The sequence below is a fragment of the Lontra canadensis genome, unplaced genomic scaffold (assembly GCF_010015895.1).
Source record: "Lontra canadensis isolate GAN:19392208 unplaced genomic scaffold, GSC_riverotter_1.0 scaffold116, whole genome shotgun sequence".
NCBI lineage: Eukaryota > Metazoa > Chordata > Mammalia > Carnivora > Mustelidae > Lontra > Lontra canadensis.
In genome coordinates, this window is record NW_022631110.1 from 1,171,449 (window position 1) to 1,195,953 (window position 24,505).

At 43.2% G+C, this 24,505-nt stretch overlaps 1 protein-coding gene across 7 annotated transcripts in view; it reads left to right on the forward strand.

Annotated features, from left to right (window-relative positions):
* The window catches only part of REPS2 (RALBP1 associated Eps domain containing 2), a 215,280-nt gene that overhangs the window by 75,948 nt on the left and 114,827 nt on the right, over nt 1–24,505 (forward strand). For all 7 annotated transcript variants that reach the window (XM_032840750.1, XM_032840754.1, XM_032840753.1 and 4 more), the window contains exon 5: nt 3,517–3,614. In XM_032840750.1, the coding sequence (XP_032696641.1) occupies nt 3,517–3,614 (98 nt within the window). The remainder of the gene's footprint in view (nt 1–3,516; nt 3,615–24,505) is intronic.

Here is a 24,505-nt window from a genome sequence, read left to right on the forward strand (position 1 = left end):
AGGGACCCTGAGTCTGGGCTCAATGCCTGGACCCTGGGATCATGACCTGAGCCAAAGGCAGTCGCTTAACCAACTGAGCCACCCAGGCATCCCTAGAGTTTTGTTAATTCATGCCTTTTCAGAGGGCAGGCTCACTGCTGGAATATTTTTCTAGGAATACATTTTTCTGGGGCCATATCTCTGTCCAAGATTCTGCCGTGATTCCTGGCTAGTGGGGAATATATGTGAGTATGTTTGAAATCAGACCGAGTGTCTCTAGACCAATCTGATCCAGAACCCCTTTTCAACTTCTCTCCTGGCTCCTGCTAGTCTAACCTGCTAGATGAAGCTGAGCTAATGCTCAGTAGCTGAGGCTTGTATGCCGGGCATCGCGCACACATCTTCATGTGCGTTATTTGCTTCTTAGCACAACCCTCAGAGGCAGATACTGCTACCCATGTTTAAAAAATGTTAAATCACAGTAATACATCCATATAGTTAAGTAATACTTAAATACCTGTAGTGGAAACAACTGTTCTCCTTCCAATTCGACCTATTTCTGATCTCCAGAGACACCTACTTTCAAATCTTATCTGTTTCTTCTGGTGTCTAAGGTCTTATCTCCATATCAAGATACCTGTTCTGTTTTTTCTTATGCATCGTATTCTGATGTATCAATTCTAGGAACGCACTCTCTTAAGGGCATGGGCTGTGATGTCAGTCTCCTGTGCCTAAAGGTAGACTTGATGAGCCTGCGCTTCTGGCCTGTGTGACTATGGGTATGGATGGCACTTTTCTGAGCTTCAGTTTCTCGTATCTGTAAAATGGAATAGTATCTGTTTCAGAGGTTTGCTCTGTGGATCAAAGAAGGAATGTTATATGAACCTCCGTTCCTAGCACAGTTCCTGGCATATTATAGGTGCTCTTGTGTTGGCCTAGTATTTTCTTTTGTGTTTTTAGAATCTGGTACCTCTTTTATTTATTTATTTTAAAAAAGATTTTATTTATTTATTTGACAGAGCGAGAGATCACAAGTAGGCAGAGAGGCAGGCAGAGAGAGAGAGGGAAGCAGGCTTCCTGTGAAGCAGAGAGCGTAATGCGAGGCTCGATCCCAGGACACTGAGACCATGACCTGAGCCAAAGGCAGAGGCTTAACCCACTGAGCCACCCAGGTGTCCCTGGTACCTGTTTATTTTTGAAGCTCTTTAGTGTTCTTGAAAGTCACCTTCTGGGTATCATTCATTAGGTTGACTGCAGATGTAGAGTTTTTACTGTGCTGTTACTAGTGGTTCCTGTTCTAATTGGACACTGAATCTCAGAGTGATGACATCTTTATGCTTCATATTTACTTCTCCTTTTGGAGAAAGATGATACTTATAGTTCCTTATTAAATTCTCTCACAAAAGAATAAGAATTCTTTCCTTTGTGTTGAATTGAATGTTCCAGGTTTTATTTAGAGGAAGTAGAGTAGAGATAGTAAGTAGTGCCTTTTGGCTTTCTGAGTTGAGATCCAGCTGAGGAAGGAGACAGGAGTTGGACTGATGATGGTCCGATTATGAGCTCTGGTACTGACAGAGCTGATGGGACTGCGCACGTTTTAGCTTTGTGACCAGATGGGCTTCATACACTCACCTTTCCAGTCGCAGGCTGGTGTGGCCAACCCAGGCTTCCCATAGTAGTAGGAAGAGAAAACCTGCCATTGAGGCCAGGCCCTTCCAGAAATGATCCCTTACGCAGCTGAGTCTTTGTTCAAGCCTTACTGATGAGATAGGTCTATTTCTCCCAAGGGAAGACCCTTGTAGATAAGGGACTGGAGCCATGGGCCACATGGCTTCCTTGCATATGTGTCCTCCTTTGCAATAGAAGCTCCTTCCCTCTGAGGGGAACCCGAAGCATGGGGAATCAGCTCCCCAGGGAAAGCTTGTGACCACTAGTATCCCAATTGTGGTACAGTTTACTATGATTCAAAACTTCTGGCATTGAGAGTTTAATTCTGGCATTGGGTATTCCATCAAAATGGAGCGATCTTAATCCTTCTTCGACTGAACTCTACCTTTGAAGCTAATAATACACTATATGTTAACCAATTGCATTTAAATAAAAAAAAATAATAAATAAATTTTAAAAAATCCTTCAGAGGACAATACCTGTCTACCAGCTGAGACTTACCTTCTAAGATTTGGATTACACGTTCTTGGTTTTATGTCTTTTGCAGTTTATATATGTTTGTTTATTCTTAGCAGGGTCTGAAAATCTACTTAATGCTTTGCCAGGTAATGATTTTTGATGTTTTAATATATTTTAATGGTATTATAATGTTGTGTTCCAGTCCCTTGGAGGAAATACAAAAAGCAGATGTGAGTCCAAGAGTGGTTTGCTGTTTTTCACGTGCCGTTATTACACCTCCTTTATTTTCCAGGGGTCAAACTATACTAAGGGCGATGCCGTAACAGGCTGCTCTGCTCTCTCTACCTAATTTTATTCATGAGGAAACTATAGGAAGAGAGCATTTTAGTTCTTTTTTTAAAAAATATTTTATTAAATTATTAGCGCGAGAGCACAAGCCAGGGATAGGGAAGGGGGAGAGGGACAAGCAGACTCCTCACTGAGTGGGGAACCCGATGTGGGGCTCGATCCCAGGACCCTGAGATCATGACCTGAGCCAAAGTCAGAGGCTTAACCGACTCAGCCACCCAGGTGCCCCAGCATTTTACTTCTTGATATATTTCCAAACACTTGAATTTTTAACCAGAAATGTTAATCAAAAATGGTTTCATCATGGCTGATAATTTCTCCTTTCTGTTAGAGTTGAATACTACTTGGTTATATTTAACTGTTTTCCTGCCATATTGGCAAGATCATTATGAAGTGTTCTGGAAATAAAAGGAATAAAAAAATGCATTTGTTTTTGTGGCGTAAGAGCTTTTCTCAAAGTCAGCAAAATTATTTTTCATTTGGTTACTGAAAGATAAAATAATAAATATAAAATGCATTTATTCCTTTTCGTACTTTACTCGGTTTTACATTCTGTCCAATAAGGAGAAGAAGACTGTGCCATTTATTTTTGAAAAATGAACGGTAATGTTGATTCTTAGTGTTCAAAATGCATATTTATTTTCTTGCTGCTTTGGAAGGTGGATGATGAATGCAAGACTTTTAAACCAGCGGGTATATATAGAGTTTACCTCATACTTAGAATTTGAGTATTTATAGCATGGCACTTTCCTGACTATTGTTACTGCTTCCTATTGCAATTTAGGTTCTCAAACGTTCCACTCTTCTAATTTATTCCTAATCTCAACTTGATGTAGATGTTTTCCTGTCTTTTCATGAATCAGTTGAATGTCTTTAGATTGCTTCCCTAAATTGTACCCAGGGGCACCAAGGTTGGTTTGTGCAAGGTGGCCCTATGTACATAAACTCTAATTCCTTTGCTGATTCTTCCCTGAAGAACAGACACTCTCAGTTTGAGTGTGAAGTCATAATTTTTGGGTGGAATCTTCTTGTACTGCACTGACTTTCCTCCTGTTTTTTCAGCTCCTTATGAAGCTAGACAGCCCCTTGTCCAGCCTGAAGGATCCTCGTCGGGGGCCCCTGGAGCCAAGCCCCCTCGGCATCAAGCTTCCCTTATTCGGGTAAGTGATGTTTTGGGGTTATGCTAGTGGGAGACTTGGGGGATGGGACACGACTTTCTGACGGGCCCTCTTTTTTTTAAAAGTTCTACCCCCAATATGGGGCTTAAACTCATGACCCCAAGATTAAGAGTCTCATGACCCTCTGACAGAGCCAGCCAGATGCCCCTGTTCTCCTACATCTTTTTGTAGATGTGTTTCTACCCTTTCTCAGTGTCTCTAGACTAATTCAAGCTGGTTTTTGGTCTTCAGTCTAAAATGCCTTTCCACCTACATCATTAGTCTCCTTTTTCAGGAGGAGTGCTTTATTTTTTCCCAAAACAGCCTATGTTATTTCTGTCTTACTCTTTATTATTATTCATTCAGTGGATACTTAACTGTTGCCCTTTGTTTGGTGCCTCCAGTTACATTGGAAGACTTTGGACGGCAGCGGTAGTTCTTCCGCGTTCTGTTTCAGTGCCTAGGCCATGCTGTTTGGAGAATGATTATTTTACATGCTGTTTCTTATATGGAATAGATAGAAAAGGAATATTATGACAGAAGAACACGAGATGTCTCCATTTCTCCTAGTTTATAAAATGTCAGCTCTCCTTTCTCCAGTGTTTTCTTTTGGATAAAGAACTCTTATTATTTTCATGTCTGCAACTGTTTTCTTGTGTAGTATCTCTTGCGTCCTGTGCTGGGGACGTCATATTCTCACAAAAGGGTGTGTACTTGTTGGTGTGTATGTGTCTGCGTGGGAGGAATTACGAAAAAACTGGGTGTGCTGTTTGACCCTGAAGACAAGAGGAAGTTGGGTAGTTTGTGTGACATTTCAGTTATCCAACTTGGGAAGAAGGACCACTTATGCACAGGCAGTTCTACTCAGAATAGAAGGGTAGTGTCAGATATTCCCATAAAGAATTGGTTTGCTAAACTGAGGGTTGCGAGGGGATGGCAGGGGTAGGCACAGGGTGGTCGGGTGATGGACATTGGGGAGGGTATGTGCTATGGTGAGTGCCGTGAAGTGTGTAAGCCTGACGACTCACAGACCTGTACCCCTGGGGTGAATAATACATTATATGTTAATAAAAATAATTAATTAAAAAAAATTGGCTTGCTAGTCTCAAACAGAATAGACAAAGGCTAAGGGCGATCATGTTCGCTGATACCCTCTGGGAATGGGGCAATCTGTTAGGCCCAGAACCGTGTTATGGAAAGAACTTTATCTTCTAAGGTGGTAGTCTGTGTACAAAGAACTTCCTTAAGGATAATAATGTAGCCATATGCTGTATATTTATATTTAATGCTTCCTACAACTGTAAGATCTAGGTCCTGTTTTATCTACTAGTGTATATGAGTTAACTGTGGCCAAGAGAGGTTAGGTAATGAGTCTAAAGTTTTACTCTTAACTAATAAATGGCAGAAAGGGTCCTTGTAATAATGACAGTATTGAAATGCACATAAGCTGCCCGCACCATTGAAGTCCCAACGATGCCCCCCTTTCTTCACACTGACATACTTGTTTATGATACTGACTGGTAGTAACCCCTTTGAAATGCTCCAGCAGCACCTTTAGGGGTGAAATCCCACATCAGTTTCTGGCTCGGCCGCTCTTCCAGTCTGCCATGAGCTGCTTCTGCTTCATTGGTATGGATGAAGCCATCTTGGAGTCCCGGGATTCGGCTCTGTTATCCCATTTATTAGATAACAAAACCTGAGGTTTAAAGACCTTATTTAATTTGCCCAGAGTCACAGCTAGGAGAGATAGGGCCGGAGTTCAAACACAGGACATGTTTTCTTAGTCTGGCTCAGGAACCAGATAGATGCTGATATCATCTGGTAAGCTAAGAAGCCCTAGATGAAAAATTGGCATTGAGAGTATGAGGGAAAGATCATGAGTTCAGTGTTGGACGTTGGGATTTGAGCTTTTGGGATAGCCAAGAGGAAGTGTCAAAGAGATGGTGGGGAATATGGCTCTGGAGCTTTGGGGAGAGCCAGGGCTGGACATCGGTATTTGGCAGTTGGTGGCCATTAGAAGGACTTATGGTATAGTGCAGAAAAAAACAGATGGATTCTTGCCCACATCTGACCAGACTGTGTGACCTTTGCCAAGTTTCTTCTCTTTTCTGTAACGTGAATGACTTGGAATGGACTTAACAGTCCATTGGAATAATCTGCAGTAGTCTGACTCCCTTAATGTTTGCTTGGGGTCAGTGAAAGCCCTGCCCCTGCCCCCTTCTGATTGGAGAATTGCCTTCTGTTGAAGATGAGAACAAGGGGCCTTGGTTGGGACAGCAGTTCGTGGTTTTCATGGCTGATGAGTTTTTCTTGCTTTCGTTCCTAGGTTTCCTTCCTATGCCTATCGACTTGGTTTGCTTGAACTCCCATTTCTCAGAAAGGAAAATGCCAACCTGAATTAGTCATGTAGATCATGGGATCTAAAGAAAAGGTTTTTGGTGGTAGGGGATCAATATGGATTGGGCCTGGTGGTAGGGTAGGCTGGGGTAACTCATTCTCCTCGCATTGCCATGTTAATGTGCTTTTGGCAACCTTGCTCTCTTCTAGCTTCCTCTGTGGCCTTGTATTCAAGTTGTTCCTCATGATTAAAAGGGAGGTGGCCTCTGAGTACTTGGGGAGGTTTTCCGGACACTAGGCCAGTGCTGTTGCAGCTCATCAACTCGACATTTTGGAGATGCTTATGCCAAATTCAGCAGCCAGATATTGGCATGAATAATTTTTTTTTGCCCAATATTTTAGGAATTTCAGGGTTTTTTGTTGTTGTTCAGGGTTGGAAGTTTTTTCCCTTAAAATTTCAGATGCCGAGCATATTTTCTATCAGTGGATGGTTGACAGTGATTTGTAAAGAAATGCTGTCTTCAGGGCGCCTGGGTGGCTCAGTCGGTTAAGTGTCTGCCTTCACCTCGGGTCATGATCTCAGGGTCTTGGGATTAAACCCCAAATCCGGCTTCCTGCTTAGCTGGGTGCCTGCTTCTTCCTCTCCCTCTGCCCCTCCCTCTCCCTCTGCTCCTCCCCCCTGCTCATGCTCTCTCTCTCTCAAAATGTTCTAATAAGTGTGTGTGTGTGTGTGTGTGTGTGTGTGTGTGTGTGTGTGTATGTATGTATATTAGAAATACTAAGTCTTCTTTCCTGATTCATCTGTTTATCATGTGTTTATAGGTCATTTTGTGGTTTACTTTTCACAAATTATCTTAACCATCGACATTTGTAATTTGCTGGTGTGGGATTTACAACTGTTCCCACTATACTTTTGTTCCCACTATACTCCACTGCCTCTGCTTTTGCTGTGGCTGCCAGAAACTGCCTTGGGTTAAGTCCTTGTTTTATTGACCCCTTTTGCCACTGACCACCTTCTTGACATGCTCTCATTGTTTGGTGTCCATGATGCCATCCTCTCCTGCTTTTCTTCCTGCTTCTGTGACTGCCTCTTCCTAATCTTCTTTTTCCATTCTCCTTCTTCGATCAGCACCTCACGTGTTGGTGATGCCTGGTCTGCTTCTTACTCTGTTCCTCTTTAGCTCTACCGAAGCTCATGACCACATATCTCCATCTGCCAGACATCCTCACTCAGATGTCCCACTGTGAGTTTAAACTGACGTGTCTTTCCCACAAAGCCAGCTTTCGCCCTTCCATTCCTGGCTCCATCCACCTATCAGCATGGGCCAGAATGCTGGTCTCTATATTTGGCTCATCTCTTGGCTCTTCTTCCCACTTCATTGCCAGGTCCTTGCCATTTTACTTTCTAAATGCCTCCCTTACCTGTCCATTATTCTGCATTTCTTTGGTTCAGACCATCCTCTTCTGTGACTGAATCTATTCTATTAGCCTCTAACTCTTTTTCCTTGCTTCCCCTCTTGCCCTCTTCAAATCTTAAAAGTACATGTCTAATCACACTACTCCCTTGACTGAGACCTGTCACTCCCTGCCTGCTGCTACCTTTGTATCACATATGTTCCTGAACATGGCTCTCAGGGCCCTGGTGTTTGCCCCTGCTTAATGCCTTTTCAGCCACAGTAGCTCACTTCTCTCCATCAATACTCTTGGCCACACAGAGCTACTGTTGTTTCTCCAATGGTCGGTGTTCTCTGTGTGGGATCCTTATTCTCCATCCTGGATTTTGCCTTCCTTGTTTTCTCCTTTGTCTTAATTCACGTATGCTTTTGTTTTCCATTGATGACATTAAGTTTGAGAATTTTCTAGTACTTCTTATATATGTGAAGTTTCCATTTTATCATTCTTTAAAAAGAAAAGATTTTATTTATTTATTTGACAGATGGAGATCACATGTAGGCAGTGAGGCAGGCAGAGAGAGAGGAGGAAACAGGCTCCCTGCCGAGCAGAGAGCCCGATGTGGGACTTGATCCCAGGACCCTGAGATCATGACCTGAGCCGAAGGCAGAGGCTTAACCCACTGAGCCACCCAGGCGCCCCCATTTTATCATTCTTTTTTTTTTTTTTTTTTGACAGAGATTACAAGTAGGCAGAGAGGCAGGCAGAGAGAGAGGAGGAAACAGGCTGCCTGTGGAACAGAGAGCCCGATGCGGGGCTCGATCCCAGGACCCTGGGATCATGACCCGAGCTGAAGGCAGAGGCTTTAACCAACCGAGACACCCAGGTGCCCCCCATTTTATCATTCTTAAAAAATGGTTTGTGACTTCTCTCATTTATCTGTAAGCTCTGCTAGAGGATGGGCATTCAGTCTTCATTAGTTTCACATTCCAGAGGCAACTGGTGTTGTCTGTTTCTTTTATACCATTCCAGGAGTATATTATGCACATATAAACAAATACAGGTATTCATATATATTTGTGTATACATATACGTATACACACACATATAAATTGTATGCAATATATTTTTACATAACTTTAGGAAGACAAGCTTGGGCAAATGCAATATCCTTCCAGGCAGATCTCAGTAGAAAAAAAATTATCTTTTATTTGAAATCAAAACATACTCACTTTTTGCACTCTAAGTATACATGTTTTGATATTTTCTTCTCTTTCTGGAGGGGTGAACTTAACAGCCTTCTGGGGTACATTCTCAATACTCACTTGTCTTTATTACTTCAAAGACAAAAAACTGATAAACAGAATTTAGAGAACTTCATCACTCTGCCATTTTACTTGGGGGTTTTGCCTATATTTGTGGTGGCAGTTTTCTGCTGACTAGGTAGACATTGTTAGACATTGCTACCTAGTCGCTATATTAATATAAAAGTCTGTGATTTGAAAAACATTTATTTAAATTAGTTGTCTCCTCTCTCCCCTCCATTCTTGCTCAAGTTCAATTTTTTACTGTGCCTCCCAATCCCACCCTGAACTTAATTGTAGGTACTCATGGCCAGAAGCAGATTCTCTCTGCTCCTTTCCTCCCTTTGGAACTTTCTAAATAGGAAAGAAGTGTGTAAAGGTTGGTAAAAGACAAATACCCCAAGGTTCTGTCAGAGTGCTGTTGGCATTAAGTCAGAAGGGAATGGATGGTCACTGTGAGTAAGTTCATTGTAGGCATTTTGATGAGAACAGGAAGAACTAGACTTTCTGGGAGGCTGTCGCTGCGCTGGGAGGACTTTTTATGGTGTGAAAGGTATCTTATGAATGGATGGGACTATCATGTTGTGGGGTAAGGGCAGCAGAGAGTAGAGGCTGTGGCTGGAAGACTGGGATGGGATTGAATGAGGTGGCTTAGAGGTGAGTTGTGAGCAAATCGGTGCTCTGAGTGTGGAGAAGAAAGAAGCAGGTCACCAAGTGGGGCCTACTCAGTACTGTCTAAGCCACTCTGCTTCTCTTACCTGGTCCTCAGCCCCGAGGAATGCCCTGTTGGCAGGTCGGGCCCAAGGGGGGCTCTTTCATGGTCATCTGGCCTGGGTGGGGGCTGTTTTTATGGTTGTTTTGTTTTCTTTGAGTGGAGCCTCAGGCATTTTTTTCCTTGATTATTTTGGTATCTTTCCTGCTCTCTCCTTATTTGAGAGCTGTGACCTTGCCCTCTGCGGAAGTGCCCCGGCGTACCTCAGCAGGACATCATGTTCAGTTCTGGCCCCACCCCACTTTTTTTTTTTTACTCCACATCTTGTAGTCAAACCAGTGGGCTAATGAGCCACTGAAGAAACCCTCGGGGATGTTCTCCTGAGGGGCCGGAGCTCTGCAACCACCTAATCCATGCTCGCCCTCACTCCTTGGTCACGGTGAGAGTGCGCTGAGGTGCTGCTGGCTTGTTGCAGATTATATAGTAAATGCCACACTGCTCTTTTTTCGTTTTTGGGTTTTTTTTCTTTTGGATCATGGGTTGTGAACTTTGAAATACTCTTGTTCTTGAGAGCAATTAAAAATTTAAAAAATATGTCAGAAATTAAAAAGATAGAAAAGGATGCAGAATGAAAAGTGTCCCTCCTGTCCCCACCGCAGGCCATCCAGTTCCGCATCCTAGAGACAGCTAATGAGACACATTTCTTTTGTATAATTCTAGGACTATTTTATGCATATACAAGTGAATATAGGTATTCTTATATGTAATTATATAGAATAGGTGCAAAACATATAGTTCCACATTTTTATACATATAGTAGCATACTATGTACATCTGTTACGTGCTTGCATATTTTAGGTAGCAATAAACTTTAACAGCATTCTATAGCAGTCCTCATCTTTTGGCTTTTTTCAAATGCGTGGCATTTTGTTGTGTGCATCTTCCGTAAATCCTTTATGGATCAGCTCCTTCTGATCAGCATCTGGAAACTTGCAATCAGAGTATTGCTTGCATATGCATATATGTGTGTGTGTGTGTGTGTGTGTGTGTGTGTGTGTGTATACAAAAACACACAGAGAGAGCGCATGCACCAGTTCTTAGAAATGGAATAATTGGCTGAAATGTCTACACATTTTTGTTTTATTTTATTTTTTTAAAGATTTTATTTACTTGAGAGAGACAGAGATAGCGAGAGAGAGCATGAGCAGGGAGGAGAGGGAGAAGCAGGCTCCCCACTGAGAGGAGCCTTATGTGGGGCTTGATCCCAGGACCCTTGGGATCATGATGCGAGCTGAAGGCAGACACTTAACCGACTGAGGCACCCAGGCGCCCCTACACATTTTTATTTTTGATAGAGATTTTCAAATTGGAGACCGTACCAATTCACACATTCACCAACGATGTATGAAAGTATTTATTTTCCCATACCTGTGCTAACACAATGTGCTAAAAAACTTGCACATCTTTGCCAATCTGATAGGTGAAAAATGGTATCTCAGTGTAGTTTTTTTTTTAAAAATATTATTTATTTATTTATTTGACAGAGAGAGAGAGAGAGAGAGAGAGAGAGAGGGTACAAGCAGGGAGAGTGGCGGGCAGAGGGAGAAGGAGAAGCAGGCTCCCTGCTGAGCAACGAGCCCGATGTGGGGCTCCACCCCAGAACCCAGGGATCAGTACCTGAGCTGAAGGCAGACATTTAACCAACTGAGCCGTCCAGGTGCCCCTATCTAAGTGTAGTTTTACTTAACATTTCTCTTTATTTTTAATTTTTAAGTTTTTAAAAGATTTTAATTAATTAATTAATTAATTAATTAATTTGAGAGAGACAGAGCAGGGGCAGAGGGAGAGGGAGAAGCAGGCTCCCCACTGAGCAGGGAGCCTGACATGGGGCTCAGTCCCAGGACTCTGGGATCATGTCCTGATCCCAACAGACTGAGCCACCCAGGTGCCCCAACATTTCTCTTTATCAGTGAAGTGTATAGCCTATGCCCCTTTTAAGAGTTATCTGTGTTTTTCTTTTGTTTGTTTTGTTTTTTTTACTGGTTTGTCATTCCTGCCAGTGTGAAACCAGAAGCTGGTGTCTCTTTTTCCTTGGAGGAGTGAGAGGCTGTATATGGAAAATTGCTCCTTGTGTGCTTGAGAGGAGGTCCTGAGCACCCAGGGCCCTTGTAGGAGGTTAGGGACCCCAGCCTCTCTTGGTTCTGGAGCGCTCTAGGCCCTCTGGCGACAGGAAATTCTTATTTAGACTTTTAGGGCAGAAAGTTGAATTACTTAGTTTATGGGTAGAGATTAGGGCTAGGAAGATCTTCTGTTGTTAGGGATAGTGAATGTTAATACATAGTGTGTGTGTTGACCTCTTGGCATTGCTAAATTCTCTTCCTCTGACTGAAATAGAAGGGGGTGAGGGAAGGAGGAGGAGGAGGAGGAGGAGGAGGAGGAGGAGGAGGAGGAGGAGGAGAAGGAAGAGGGTGGGAAGGAGTATATGTGTGTTTGTGTGTAACAGGAAGAGCTGGTTTGATCAATTTTATAGGAATGCATATGCCTTGTTCTTGACATCTTGTTTTACCAGATTAACTCCGCGTTTGATTTCAAACCTTAGCTGGAGTTTTACCATCTCCTTAAGGAGTAAAAAAGGTTGATATGTTCTACTTCACTGAGTCTACTACCTAGGATTCACAGATACCCGATTAGTCACTATTACCACAAAGGAGGTCCTGTTTTTCATCACATTAAGCCTCTTTCCTACTTACTTCCTTCACCTACTTCTTTTCCCCTTATTTTTGAAACATTTTATTTCAATTGATACTCAAATTAACTTTTTTGTAGCCTAATTTTTTAAAGATCGGTCTCTTATTATCTTCTTCAGGTGCTTACCATGTACTTATGCTTCTTAACAATTAACGTGGTGGTAGTTGCTTGGTTTCTTTGTTGGGAGACATTTCTACATGAAAAATGTTTCGTGTTACAGGATGAGAATAATAAAGAGATACTGGATCGTTGAGAGATGTGATTCCAGGATATAAGAACACGGCACCTGGCGTTGAAACTGAAGGATTTTTATGGGAAAAGGAAAATTCAGTAATATTAGGATTCATTGGGGTGCTGCCTTAAGGCCTTACCGAATCTGTGCTTGGAGACAGGGTAAAAATGGTGGATCTGGTACACATGAGAAGTCTAGCTTCCCTATAGTTCTTCATAGGTCATTAGATTACTCATGAAAGCAAATGAGCTTATTTTATTTGTGGGGTCAGCTCTGTTTTTCCCCACCATTGTGGGCACTATGGTGTCCAGAGCTTTTCTTGATAGTAGCTAGGGCCCACATAGATATGGTAGATAGGAGCCCCTCTGATTTATTCTCTCAAATGTAAATACCCAGTTGAACTCCTGGTCCCAAATAGTACTATTGAAAGCTGGAAAAAGAGAGTGTGTGTTTGTTTCTGGCATATTCTCCAGGACCCCTTGGTCTCAGTTCGTTGGTATATATATTTGGGTGTAAATATGGAAGGTTCCTTTACAGCAGTACCATTTCAGCTCCTGGGCCCATTGGTGGTATGCCCCCTGGTCTCAGGTGAACAGGTGTCATGCCCTTAGTTGCGTATCCCAGTGAGAGTCTCTACCAAGTGAGTGCTTATTTGATCCTGGTGCTGTGCTCGTCCCTTAACTTGTAGGTGTCCTTTCAATTCTCTCGACAGTCTTGGAAGGTAGACTTCTTGCAAGATTATGTCCCGTACTCATTCACTCTGGAGTTCTAAGGGGCTTCTGGGGGTCCGGCACCATACCAGGAGTACCCTGAGGACTACAGACATGGTCCCTGCTCTCAGGGAACTTGCTGTCAAGTGGGCAGATGGATGTGATCAGAAGGTCCCACCTCTGCGTGTATAATGGAAAACTGACAGTTGCCCTAATGACAAGAGAGGATTTCCATGGCATGTGACAGAGAAATCCCACCTAGGGCTGGAAAGTGAGGGAAGGCTTCCCTGAAGAAGTGCTACTTGAGCTGAGCTGCACAGGATGAGTAGAAGGTAACCAGGCAAAGGGAGGATGGTGCTGGGAGGTGAGGAGAGAGGTGTCTGGCTGAGCAGGAAGAGTCTAGACTGAGGGTGTGCATTGGCCAGGGTTTCACTGTGGACGGCAGAATCTACTCCGGCTAGCTGCCCAAATAGGGATTTCTGATAAGCGGGTGGCAGGTCTACCAGGTCTCCGGAAGGGCTGAAGATTGTGACTGTCTTCTGGGCTTGAAGGAACAGTTCCCCAAACCACGCAGCAGGGATGGATGGCTGGAGGGCTGAGGGAGCTTTGCCTTTGCCACAGTCAGGTAGCTACAGAGCTGGGCAGCTGTCGCCATTGCTTTCAGCGGCGGCTCCACACTCTGTATGACCCAGGCCGCCAAGTGAATGTTTTGTTCCCTGCCTCTTTTACCACGTGACTTGTTTTGAACCAGCCTTTCATGGGCTTGTTTAGGGGAACCTAAGTTCCATGTGGAATTCTAGCAGCAGAGGTATTTGGATAAGGTGCTTTTACTTAGCCAGCATCTGCAGTGCAGAGTGATGCTAGGAGGCACTGGCATGGGTACTGGGTGAGCCAGTACACCATGTGTAGAGCACACAGAGGAGACACGGTCCAAGACCTGAAAGAAGACCAGTGTGGCCAGAGTCCAGAGTGGGCGGGAGACGAAGCTGGAGAGGTAGACAGAGCCCTGTGGGCCATGGCACTGCCTTTAGGTGGGGAACTGATGGCTCAGAAATTAGGTGGCCCAGGCAACCATCCCAGATCCGAGCCCAGATCTCTCTGCCTCCAGAATCTGCACTCTTTTGTAGCCTCATTGTCTAAAGCATTCCTCGAATTCAGCCCCAGATCTCGGGTGTTAAGGGGAGGGCATAGTGAAGGAGGTTAAGGGCACCTTAACCTAACTGGCAAGGATTGGCGTGGGCATGTTAGTGCAGTGGTACTGGAAGTCCGCAGCCTCATCAAAATCTCTCCTACTGCTGACTTCTCACTTTCTCCTGGACTCCTCCAAGCAGATAGCAGAATCCCAAGGGAAAGTGCCCTGTGGAGTAGCAGATCTTGGCTCCCGATGGAAGAGTTGGAGATAGTGATTTTTCATAGGCATTTCTTAGGTTAATCAAAATAGTGTTAGTGCCACATACTAAAATAGCAGTGAAATGATTGAATACCTGTATTGTATGGCTGTCTGTGGGATTCTTTCTGATGTGAGAACATGCCAGATGTTTATAGGTGTGTGAGAAATCAGATGGTGCTGTGTCTGTATAATTTAGTAGTTTACTGGCCAAAGTCTACAACTGAACTAGATAATGGGAGGGATGTATAAGTATAGGTCATTCATATCCTGTATGAATATCAGCAGTCTGCAGAAGTGCTGCATTGATTTTGGCATTGGAGCGATGGTATTCCTATTTTCTTTTCTTTTCTTCATGGTGAGTTCACTCTTTAATCCCCATCACCTATTTCACACGCCCCACCCCCCGCTGGTAGCCATCAGTTTGTTCTTTATAGTTAAGAGTCTGTTTCTTGGTTTGTCTCTCTTTTTGTTTTCCTTTTCTCATTTGTTTTGTTTCTTAAATTCCATGTATGAGTGAAATCCTATGGTATTTGTCTTTCTCGGACTGACTTCTTTCCCTTAGCATTATACTCTCTGGCTCTATCCATATTGTCGTACAAGGCAAGATTTCATTCCTTTTTTGTGGTTGAGTAATAATTCTGTGGTGTGTGTGTGTGTGTGTACACACATACTTGCTTGCACCCCACATTGCTACCCATTCATTTTTTCATGGACACTTGGGCTGCTTCCATAATGGCTATTGTAAATAATGGTGCAGTAAACATAGGGATGTATGTATCTTACGGTGTTTTGGATAAATACTCAGAGGTGTGATTACTGGATCCTAGGGTAGTTCTATTTCTAATTTTTTGAGGAACCTCCATACTGTTTTCCACAGTGACTCCACCAGTTTGCATCCCACCAACAGTGTAAGAGGGTTTCTTTTTCTCCTCATCCTCACCAACACTTGTTTCTTGTCTTGATTTTAGCCATTCAGAGAGGTGTGAGGTGGTATCTCATTGTGGTTTTGATTTGCATTTCCCTGCTGGTGAGTGATGTTGAGCATCTTTTCATGTGTCTGTTGGCTATCTGGATGTCTTCTTTGGAGAAATGTCTGTTCATGTCTTCTGCCCATTTTTTAATTGAGTTATTTATTTTTGGGGTGTTGAGTTGTAGTTTTTTAAAAAAATATATTTTGGATACTAACTCTTTCTTGGATATATCACTTGCAGATATCTTCTCTCATTCCATAGGTTGCCTTTTAGTTTTGTTGATTGTTTGCTTTGCTGTGCAGAAGTTTTTTTTTTTTTTGGATGTGATCATCCCTATAGTTTATTTTTGCTTTTGTTTCCCCTTGCCTCAGGAGACATACCTAGAAAAATGTTGCTAGGGCTGATGTCAGAGAAATTACTGCCTGTGTTATCTTCTAGGATTTTTGTGGTTTTAGGTCTCATTTAGGTCTTTAATACATTCTGAGTCTATTTTTGTGTATGGTGAAAGAAAATGGTCAGTTTCATTCTTTTGCATGTAGCTGTCCAGTTTTCCTAGCACCATTTTTGAAGAGACTTTTTCCCATTCCATATTCATTCCTCCTTTGTCAAAGATTAATTGACCATCTAATTGTGGGTTTATTTCTGGATTTTCTGTTGTCTTCCGTTGTTCTATGAATCTGTTTTAATGCTAGTACCATACAGTTTTAATTACTGCTACTTTATAACATAATTTGAAGTCTGGAATTGTGATGCTTGCAGTTTTGTTTTTCTTTTTCAGGGTTGCTTTTGTGGTTCCATACAAATTTTAGGATGGTTTGTTCTAGCTCTGTGAAAAATGCTGTTGGTATTTTGATAGGGATTGCATTAAATGTATAGATTGCTTTGGATAGTATAGACATTTTAACAATATTTGTTCTCCAGTCCATGAGCATGGAATATTTTTCCATTTCTTGGTGTCATCTTGAATTTGTTTCATCAGTGTTTTATAGTTTTCAGAGTAGTGAGGGTGTTTCTTAAAAGGGAATGGTATATTATTACAGGATGGTTGGATCAGAAAGGGAGAGGCCTCGGGCTTGCCGATTAAAAAAGAATGTATACTCTGGACTCTGCTCATGTTCCAGCTCTACCATTTTGGTAGGCGGGTGATCTTGGTAAGTCACGTCCCTTCCTTAACGCTCAGTTTCTTGTTCTGCAAACTGGAAATAATGGGACCTACTTCTCAGGGTTCTTGTGAAGGTGAAAATAGGTCATGTGTATTGGGTGCTTGTGGTGCCTGGCACTGAGCAAAGTAATGAATATGTGTTCCCGCACATTCTCCTATGTCTGTGGTGATTGCTTTTAAAATTTAGTTTGTCTTGACAAGCAGCAACTCCATGTTACTCATTAGATTCAGATTCCTGTACTTTGCAATCAACCTCCTAAGCTGTTGAAATGAGATCCCTGAGCAAGTTTGGCATCTTTATGGATGCATTTCCATGAAGAAACTGATAAGGTTAAATTGTTCTGTTAGGATTTAATTTTAACTAACTTCTCTACAGGCAAAACCAGAAGTCATTTATTGCAACTTCCTATGAATCTATAATTACTTCAAAATAAAAAGAAAAAAACGGAATTTTTTCTTTTAATTTCATTGGTAAAGGAAGGCACCCAGCCTTTACAGTTAGGTGATGTTGTTTGATAAATGCATATAAAGTTCAGCTCTATTCATCATATGAGAGCTCAGGTTAACCTTTCTGTCTCTGGATTGGAATTGTCTATTTGTCCAATTATTCGTTCAGTCACTGAAAAAAAAATGTATTGAGCATAGGCACATAGCATGAGCACTGGGTGCTGGGGCTACAGCAATGATCAGACTGGACCAGTTTTGCTGCCCTCATGGACCTTTTATTATAGTGAGAGTAGGGTGTGAGACAGAGGATAAATACACAAGATTATAAAGTATTACACCGAGTAACCAGTTGGAAGGTCAAAACTAAATTGTTGAGCTCCATCTTGTCTTCTTCATTCCTCAATCGTTTTCCCCGTTTTACCCTGGCCCTCTCTTCTTTTTACTCAGTACATCTTCTCTTCAAGTCTCCTTCAAACCCATGAAAGATAAACTCCTATTCACCAGACATAGAAAGATGGCTGTAAAGATGTGTCCACACACCTGCTGTCCCTATAGATGGCCTGCGTGGACAAATTATAAAATGGAGTAGGCTCAGAGTTGTCTCATGTTATTAGGTGGTCAAATTACAAAACAAAGCCACATGCTTCTGTGTTGAGTGCAGGAATGGCTATGCCATCCTGGGCAGGCCTCCTTTTCCTTTGGGCCTTGCCTGAAGGATAGACTGATAGCTGCTGTGACAGATATGCCCCATGTTTTTTTTTTTTCTTTTAAAGATTTCATTTGTTTATTAGAGAACAAGCATAAGCAAGGGGGGAGCGGCAGGCAGAGGGAGAGCGAGAAGCAGGCTTCCCACCAAGCAGGGAGCCCAATGTGGGACTTGATCCAAGGACCCTGGAATCATGACCTGAACCGAAGGCATCCACTTAACTGACTGAGCCCCCAGGCGCCCATGCCCCACGTTTTAATGACTTCATCGCATTGGTATATGTCTCACTCATCTAACAGGTTGGTAGGCAGCCGTCCTCCACATGGTGATTCAGGCACCAGTGATCCTTCTGTCCTGTGGCTGTGCCATCCTCCATTCAGTGGCCCTTGGGGACGAGCATAGAGGACTGCAGGGTGCTAGCTCTACTACGTGGAAGTAGTGCCAGTCACTTGTGCTCACATGGCATTGGCCAGAGCTCAGTCACATGGCTGCAACCAATTGCAGGGAACATGTCATTGTTGGGTGTGCAGCCACAGCCACGCAGTGATACTTCTGTACTAGGCCTCGTGTGCTGTAAATGACCGGAGCACAGCTGCCATAATCCCACATATCAGCACGTCTGTCATTTGCCCCTCTGACTCTTCTTTCTTCTCAGCCCCATGGCTGATGAGCGAGCATGATCGTTCCTGAGGCAGATTCATATTCCCTTGGGCTCTAGTCTGGTCTCACCAGCCTGTTAGTTCTTCTTTCCCAGTAGGGGAGATTGAGTCTTCTCACACCTTTGCTCATGAAATCATGTTGTGATCAGTGGTTGCACTGAGGCCATCTTATTTCTTCCAAAATATTGTTGGCAGGTGAGGTGTTCTCACATACTCTCTGTGGGCTTTCCATCAGCTTTTACTACTCCAGATGGTTTGTTTACTAAGGCGCTGGAAGGACACCGGTGTAAGATCACTGTATCCGCAGGTGAAATGGCTGCCTCCAGGGTGGGATTAGATTCTCAACAGAAACGTTCTGTGGGGGGCGCCTGGGTGGCTCAGTGAGTTAAAGCCTCTGCCTTTGACTCAGGTCATGATCTCAGGGTCCTGGGATCGAGCCCCGAATGGGGCTCTCTGCTCAGTGGGGAGCCTGCTTCCCCTCCTCTCTCTCTGCCTGCCTCTCTGCCTACTTGTGATCTCTGTCAAATAAATAAATAAAATCTTTAAAAAAAAAAAAAAGAAACGTTCTGTGGTTGAAACAATAGACACACCCTTCGTAAATTTCTCCCTGACGATGCCTCCTTGCAATTCATATTATTCATCTGTGCTTGATTTTTAAGATACTTCAGGGGTAAATGTCACCTTTTGGGATTTTATTAATAGTATTACTTTTTAATGAGTCTTTTGAAGTCGCTTTTATTACAAACAGCCAGTTTTCCCTTGAGATAATAACTTGTAGTGCCAAATATTTGCATTTCACTTGAAACGAAGGGTTTGAATGTTTGAAATATAAGCAAATCTAATTCTCCTGTGTCTAGAGAAACTGCATAATGAACCATATGTATGTGGCTTAAGCAGACAGATGTGGAAGGTTTCTCTCTCATTTTATTTTTTCTTAAAAATGCTGGCAGAACTTAAAATTGGCAGCAACTAGCAAATAGCTCTACCCAGCCAGCAAAACCACTGGAGCTAGAGTTGAAGGGGACGAGTCCTCTTAGGGTGCTGGCACATGTGGGGCTTTTCATGGCTCTGGCTTCTCCTTGGAAGCCCGGGGCCCCATAGTTCATCTCCCCATATTTCTTAGTCTCTCTCCGGTGGCTGAATTTTCATATCTTTGTCTGTAAAGTGGAGCCAGTTGTTTCAATTGACTTTGGGGTTCATTTGGAGAAGATGTTCCATGCATCTGGGTCCTGCAGCAAGATGGCCCTCTAGCTGCTGACAGAGAGGTCCTTAGCTGCCATCCCACTGCTGGAATGGGCCTTCCTCTGGTCCTGGCCATATGGCTTTTTTCTTTCTGTCACCTCTCATCCCTCCCTAACTTTGGGCCATCTTGACCTCTGGCCCGGGTTGCTCATGTGGTCTTAACTTGTCCTCCTACCTTTAGTCTTTCCTCTTCCATTCTCGTCACTGAAGTGATCTTTCTGTAACTGACATCTGATAATTTCATTGTTCTGTTTAATACTTACCTGTGGCTCCCTATTGTCTTCTAGATACAGTCTGTATCTCTTAACCTGGTCCACCTGGGCCTTCACGATCTGGGCCCTGCTTGCTGTCTGGACTATCTTCAGGCCGCTCCGCTAACGTCCATGTCGTACTAGCAGCCTATTCTGTCTACATGTAGTCTTTCAGAAGATGACCATTTTCTGTCATTTTGGGGGGTGGTTATAAATTCTGTTCCTTTTGTTGGTGTTGCTCTACGTGTTTTGTGGCATTGCTTCTCGAACTTGGGTGTGCTTCAGGTTATCTAGAGGACTTGTTAAACCACAGATTCCTGGGTCCCACTTGCAGACTTTGATTCCCCAGATGTAGGGTGGAGCCTGACGTTCCGTGTTTCTAGCGAGTCTCCAGGTGATGCTGATTCGGGTGGTCTGGGGACTGTACTTGGAGTAGCAAAGCTCTAGAGTAGCCTGTCTTGTTGTAGCACTTGCTTCGTTATTTTGGGATTGCCCATTTGTCTTTCTCTCTCATGAGACCTTAGGTTTCCTGGGAAAAAGAATCAGTTTACCCATCAGTATAGCTGAGTCACTGGTACCTGGGATATTCTTGGTGTTCAGTAAGTGTCTGTTGAATGAATGAATGAATGAGTGGGTCACTGTTTATGCAGCAAAGTTCAAATCATTTTGCTTCTTGTGATGAGCTTTCTTTTAGACTATTTCAGCCTAAGAATGTGTGGAATATGATCTACTCTTTCTGTATGCCCTCACCTGACACTGAAATACTCACTTAATGAGTATTGAGTGAGAAAATCCCCACAGAGATCAGAGGCCATGAATGAACTATAGGAAGATAGACATGGATTTCTTTTGATAGATCTGAAACTTTATGTGAAATGGACTCACAGGTTTACTTTCATTTAGCACAATATGGAGTAGTGTTTCTGCACCTCTTTTATTTTTTATTTATTTTTTTAAAGATTTTCTTTATTTATTCGACAGACAGAGATCATAAGTAGGCAGAGTCAGGCAGAGAGAGAGAGGGAAGCAGGCCCCCCACTGCACAGAGAGCCCGATGCGGGACTCGATCCCAGGACCCCAAGATCATGACCTGAGCCGAAGGCAGAGGCCCAACCCACTGAGCCACCTAGGCGCTCTCTGCACCTCTTTTAATATAAGGCAAACATCTGAACTTACTAGAGCCTACCAATCAATGGATCTCACACTACTTTTTAGAATCTGTGATGTGCCTGCTAGGGACTATATGCAGAGTGAAGGGATACATGATATGGTTCTGGTCCCCCAGGTTGAAACCTGAGTGATGGTATTTCAAGAGCACTTGTAATGTTCAAGTATGTGTGATACTAATCATAAGAATTCATATTTTTTAAGATGCCTAATTACTTGTTTATTAAATCAGTTAAAAGCATGCAGTGAGAAGCAAGTTCTGGGAAGGAGAATGGGGGTAGGTTAACACATTTAGAGCAAGCCCGTAAAAGGGCCATGCTGTGTTATGTACAGGTTATACAATGTTCTTATGGCTTCTCCCTCTTTGTTGCAAGGCCTTTTTGATTTAGGGAGCAGGAATTCTCCTTGCCAGCTTAAGTCTTCTTGGAAAGGAGGTGGGGTTGGAGTTCTTTTGGGAATCCAAGAAATGAGAGAAAAGAAGTGGCCCGTTGGTCCTGAGGAGGGGGAGTTCTTAGTTATTCGTGCTTGCCCTAGTTGCCTTGGGTTTGCTTCACTCTCTGGTTATCTGCTGGCTGCCAACAGCCATCCTCACCCCCTATTCTTTTTTAGTATTTCTCTGCCTCACAGGTTCTGCTTAGGCTGGCTCTGGCTTCTTCATGGCTTCAAGCCCCACTGGGCCCTCACTCTGTATCGTGGCCTCATTGCATCCATTCAGGGTCTGTTTTCTGTGCTTTTGATCTTCATGTTTCTTACCCACAGCCCCAGTAATGAGCATCTGGCTGAAGTTTTTCTTGCTAGGGTAGAGTTTTCTCTGCAAGAGGGTCCCAGAGGCCAGAAACTGTGTGCCCTCTCTTCCTTACTTGGACTCAGCTGGGTGAGACCAGGTGTGAGGTAGGTCTTGTGGTGCACATGTGGCTGCCAAGCCCACCTTTGTATCAGAGCTGGGGGATGGGAGTTGCCTTCTCCTGTGGCTGTGGTCCTGGCAGGTACACTGGAGAGCCCTATGGGGCAGTGGGACTCAAGTAACAGGATTTGAGCAGGCTGGGATCAGAGGAGGGATGGTCTGGGAAGAAGACAGAGATCTGACCCATGAAGAGCCAGCAAGTGGGTAATCAGCCTGCTAAGAGTGAGCAGCGGGGGAGGTTGGATTATAAGGTCCCTAAAGGCCTTGGGGGAGGTGGATGTTTTTTATTAGGTGATAGGTCATCTCTGTAGGCTTTTAAGCCAGACTGTCAGAATAGCCTTGAGACCTGCCAAGAGGCCACTGATGCGCGTCGTCAGGGAGATAATGTGGGAGAGGAAATAGAGTGAGCAGGTGGTCATGGGATTGGAGAATGAACAAACATGGGCTATCATAACAACAGCAGCCAGATATGGCAGCTCCAATTCCAGGCGGAAAGTGGTGCATTCTAGGGGAACGGTAGCTTCTGTATCAGACCCAGGAATGTAGCAGCCAACACCTAGCACAGAGATTTTCATGCCTTCATTTGCAGGGCGGCGGTGGGACAGGGCTTTTCACCAGTGTCCTGCTGGGTTTGTGAGCCATCTGCTTGATTGTTGAGTTGTAAACATCCATTCTTGTGTCCAGCCCATACCCAGCTTTTTAGATACATTTACTCTAGCTGTTTCCTTCAGTGCCAACCAGAAGGACAGTGTTCCTGGGAGTCCCACACATTATAATTTGGCCAGGAACCCAATCCATTGCATACTGATTCCCTCTACCCTGGGTTTTGCCCCTGCAACCTGGTCAGACAATCTGGCCTTGTTTGGAAAGTGCTAGTGTGGAACATTTGAATTTGGCTCTGGGATTTGGTGGGAGTGTTTCAGAAAGTTGTGTGGTCCATTGGGTGCTTAGACTGAATTGTGACCTTTCTTGTTTTATTGATATTGTTTATTATCAGAAACATAGGAGTTTCTGAAAACAACTTGGATGCAACTCAATTTTTAAAAATTAATTTATTTTTAAAAATTGAGATAAAATGGTATATAACATTGTATTAGTTTTAGGTGTGCAATGTAATTATTTGATATATGTATACAATGCAAAATGATTACACTAGTTAACATCCATCATCATACATAGTTACAGATTTTTTTCTTGTGATGACAGCTTAAAAGGTTTACTCTCTTAGCAACTTTTAAAAACATAAAGTACAGTATCATTTACTATAGTCACCATGCTTTGCATTACATCTCTAGGACTTACTGATAACCAAAAATTTGTACCTTTTGACCACTTTTACCCATTTTGCCCCCCCCCATGCCTGACAGCCACCAATCTGTTCTCTGTATCTATGAGTTTGATTTTTTTCTTGGTTCCACATATAAATGATATCATACAGTATTTGTTTTTCTATGTTGGACTTATTTCACTTAGCATTATGTTCTCAATATCCCTGATGCAACTCAATTTAAAAAAAGGCCTTCTAAAGAGTAGGCTGACTTTTTTGAACAACAGATAAAACAGAGGGGGTAATTACTTGCTGACTGCAATAATGCAATAATGCTGATTGCAAATAATGAAGGATATGGACTCATCTCTTAAGTTGTATGGGCCTTCATTTCTTCATCTGAGAACAGGATAATAATACCTGCTGTGTCTACCTTTCAAAGGTTTTGAGATGCTCAGGTGAGATAGGTATGTGTAGTGCTTTGTAAATTTGAAAGCATTCTGTGAATTTAAGATAATAACTAATGATTAGTGGCTTCTGGGGCATTTGAAAATGTCTGATATACATTTAGTGGAAACTCACCTGGTATGAAAACTTTAAAGATGACATCTCAAAGTTGTATCACAGCTCAACATTTTATAGTCTTATTTCATCTCTGAAAGTCACAGAGGGGAGAGCTGGGTGTTGCTGAGAATTACTTGCTGGAATGGGGTGTGTGGGGGTGGGAGGAAGGATGCAGAGATGGTCGGCTGTCTTTTCTAGGGATAGTGGGTAGAATGCCCTCCTAATGATTAATTTCTTGATAGTGTGTGCAGAAGCAGGCAACTTGATGGGTTATTTAGCAGTGATATCTCTCCTTTTCTTTCCTAGTCTCCTTTTGTCCTAAAGGGTCACACTCCTTGTGTTCACCTTAGCCTTGGGGTAGATGGGAGGAATGGAACAAAGACCTAGACTCCTCCTGCCAGAATCACCAGTTTTGCTTCTTTACTCATGGCCTAGTACAGTCTTTTCTCCTGATGTTCGTTTCTGGTTCTCCTTATCCTTAAATCCTCACATTTGCCTTGCATGCCCCCTAGTGGCAGGTCTGATGCACCCCATGTTATGTTGCCCGGTTTGCTGTGATCCCACGAGCAGTTGTTCTCCAGACCCAGTTCTATTACCAAGTGTTACCCGCAGTTCACAAATGCAGAACGACAGGTTCTGGGATCCTGACTTGCCACTTGAGTAGGACGTGGGGAGGTGGAATTGGAATCAGAACTTTTGATTCCCAGAATTATACAATGGAAATGCCTC